This window comes from Lontra canadensis, unplaced genomic scaffold (assembly GCF_010015895.1).
Source record: "Lontra canadensis isolate GAN:19392208 unplaced genomic scaffold, GSC_riverotter_1.0 scaffold7, whole genome shotgun sequence".
In the NCBI taxonomy this organism is placed as follows: Eukaryota; Metazoa; Chordata; class Mammalia; order Carnivora; family Mustelidae; genus Lontra; species Lontra canadensis.
Genome location: NW_022631001.1, coordinates 29,652,246 through 29,655,224, shown reverse-complemented (window position 1 = coordinate 29,655,224; position 2,979 = coordinate 29,652,246). Strand labels below are relative to the sequence as shown.

Below are 2,979 nucleotides of genomic sequence, written 5' to 3'. Positions count from 1 at the left end.
TGTCTAGTAAAACTTTAGTCATGAGACCCTTCAGATATGTATCAGTGGGCTATATGTTTGGAAGAAGATTGCTAACATACATCCTGGGGGGTAGAAAGAAAGGAAGTTTCCAAAGAGATTTTTATATGTTAAAGAGGACTTACAAGATCCTGGAAATCTAGGTTAATGTCAAACCAAAGTTGCCTTTGCCTCTAACAAAGTATTAACATCAAGGCAGCTAAATTCCTGAAGGAAGGTCATTGCCCAGTCCCCCACCCCGCCCTGCCACCCCTGCCCCAACATGTCTCAAGTACTTGTCAATGGGTTGTAAGGTATAAGGAAGTTTATTTTTTCCTTTTGCTTTTTTGTCCACATCACTTAACACATACGTTGCACTGATTCTCCTCCATCTGGCTATTCCTGACGTAACTTTTTATAATAAACTGGAAATCTTGCTAATAAAATGTTTCTCTGAGTTCTGTGAGCTGCCATAGCAAATTAATGGAACTTGAGAAAGAGGTCCTGGAAATCTTTGATTATAGTAAGTTTGTCAGAAGTACAGGTAACAACCTGGACTTGTGACTGCTGTCTGAAACCCAAGGAAGGGTCATTGTTATGTGGTTTAGTAATTATAGGTGATGTTTGGTGGGTTGGAGTCTGGAGCCAATGTCCAAGAAAGAATTCTTGAGCCATCTTTGGTGTAAAATGGTGGTTTATTAAAGCACGGGGACAGGACCTGTGGGCAGAAAAAGCTGTTGCCTGGGGTTGTGAGGCGTGCTTGATTATATACTATGGGGTTGGGGGATGTAAGGAAAAAGTAAGATTGCCGAAAGAAATTTCATATACTAAAGAAGACTCACAGGATACTGGAGGCTTTTCCCCTCTAGCAAGGCATTAACATTAAGATAGTTGGGAGATTCCTGGAAGAATGTCACACAGGTCTCACCCAAGGGTAGGGGTAGGGGGGAGGTTGCAGGGTGTCCCCTTATGCTTTGTTTTCAGCCAGTGTTCTGCTCTCCCATCATTTGGAATCTCCAGTCAATATCTGGTTGGGCAGGAGCACAGGCTGGACAGTCTAGGCCTTGCAACTAGGCATCTGAAGCAGAGGGTAGGGTAAAAGCAGTCTTGTAGGACTGAACACTTAACCTGTGAAATCTGATGCTGTTTCCCAGTAGTGTTAGAATTGGGTCCAATTCTCAGACACACAGCTCTGTGTGTGTGTGTGTGTGTGTGTGTGTGATGAGGGATAACTAATAGGGTTATCTAGAGTGACTCTATAGCATTTAAAATGTACTGTATTTTCCATTAGACAGGGAAATTGCTGCCAACTTTTAAATGGAATTTTCTTTTATTAATGGAGAAGTGATTTACAATTTCATTTAGTTAGATATTATTCCTTTTTTTATCATCTTAATTTCTGTTTTTAAAAGTTAGTAGCAAGGTTTAATAGAGAGAAGTGTATTCTAACCTCACTCTGCAACTTCCCATTTGACCTTGGGCAAGTTTCTCAACTTTCTTGCTTCATCTGCAAAATATATAAATAACAATTGTACTTGTTTCATAGGGCTGTTATGCAATTATATGAGTTAATATTTGTGAAATGTTTAGAACAGTGCCTGGCACATAGTGTATGCTATACAAAACAGGTAAATTAATATGAATTGATGTTCCTAACAATTGGGAGACATGCAATCTTAACCCAGGGCTGTTACACTCTAAAGCCTGTGCTCTTTCTGTAATACCAGTTATAAAACACTGCCATTTAAAGTTGTCTCACTTCCTGGACATGTTGTCGCCCAAACCAAGCACCTTCTGGAAGCCTACTCTCAGCTCCTGGGTCCGGAGGGCATACACCATGGGGTTAAAGGCTGGGGGCATGACATTGTGTAGCACATTGAAGAGAGCAGGGATGACAGGGACCTTTCTTCCTGCCACCTGGGTGACAGACACAACAATAACAGCTGTGTAGAAAAAGAGAATGAGGATGAGATGGGAGCTGCAGGTACTCAGGGCCTTTGATGTTGCTTCAGCAGAGTTCAGCCTCAGCACGGAGCGAATAATCAAAGCATAGGAAGCAAACACCAGACCCATGTCACTCCCAACCATAACCCATACCAACGCCAACTGGTAAAATCTGTTAATTGTGATGTCATCACAGGCCAGACTGGTGACCCCCAAATTAGAGCACAGGCAGTGGTCAATTTCATTCCTGGAGCAGTAGTGTCTCTGGGCAGCCAGTACAGGCACTGGGATGGTCAAGAGGCCATTCCTGAGCACTATGGACAGTGTGGTTTTGATCACAAAAGCCTCAGTGACTATGGAGGGGTACCGAAGTGGGTAGCAGATGGCTACATATCTATCCACAGCCATGCAGAGAAGGATGCCTGACTCCATGCCCATAAAAGAGTGGATGGCATAGATCTGAGCAAAGCACTCAGGGAGGCTGATGGCCTTGGCCTCAAACCAGAGAATGGCCAGTATCTTGGGCATGATGGTGGTAGCCAGGCCAATGTCCACTATAGCCAAGATACCAAGGAGCCAATACATGGGCTGGTGCAGGGAAGGCTCATGTTAGATGGTGAATAAGATGAGGATGTTGGCACCAAGAGCTAAGATGTAGAGCAGAGCCAGGGGCAGGGAGAGCCAGTGCTGCCACTCGTGAATGCCTGGGAGCCCTATGAGGATGAACTCAGACACTTGGAACATGGAGCTATTGTTTATGCTCAAGGTGGTATCCATATCATGGGATGTCTTCTCAGCATCTATTTGTGAATTAAGGGGAAATAAGCATAGGCTATGGTAAGCTCAGCTGAGGCTCAAAATTTGTGTAGATACAGAAGATTTATCCTTTATAACCCAAGAAGTCCTTTTTAAGATAATGTATCCTCAACCCACTTGGACCCCTGAGAAAAGTTTGGATAAGAACAATAGAAGAGCCAAAATAGATTCTAACATAAAGATTTTTAGCCGAATAAAAGTGAAGATTTATTGTCTTTGTTT

The 2,979-nt window shown here is 43.0% G+C and overlaps 1 protein-coding gene across 1 annotated transcript; it reads right to left on the bottom strand.

Moving 5' to 3' along the window:
- Nucleotides 1-1,752: 1,752 nt before the first annotated feature.
- Nucleotides 1,753-2,718, bottom strand: LOC116865407 (olfactory receptor 688-like). Its single transcript, XM_032853678.1, is given in 1 exon segment — nucleotides 1,753-2,718. A coding segment is annotated over 1 exon segment (966 nt).
- Nucleotides 2,719-2,979: the final 261 nt, after the last annotated feature.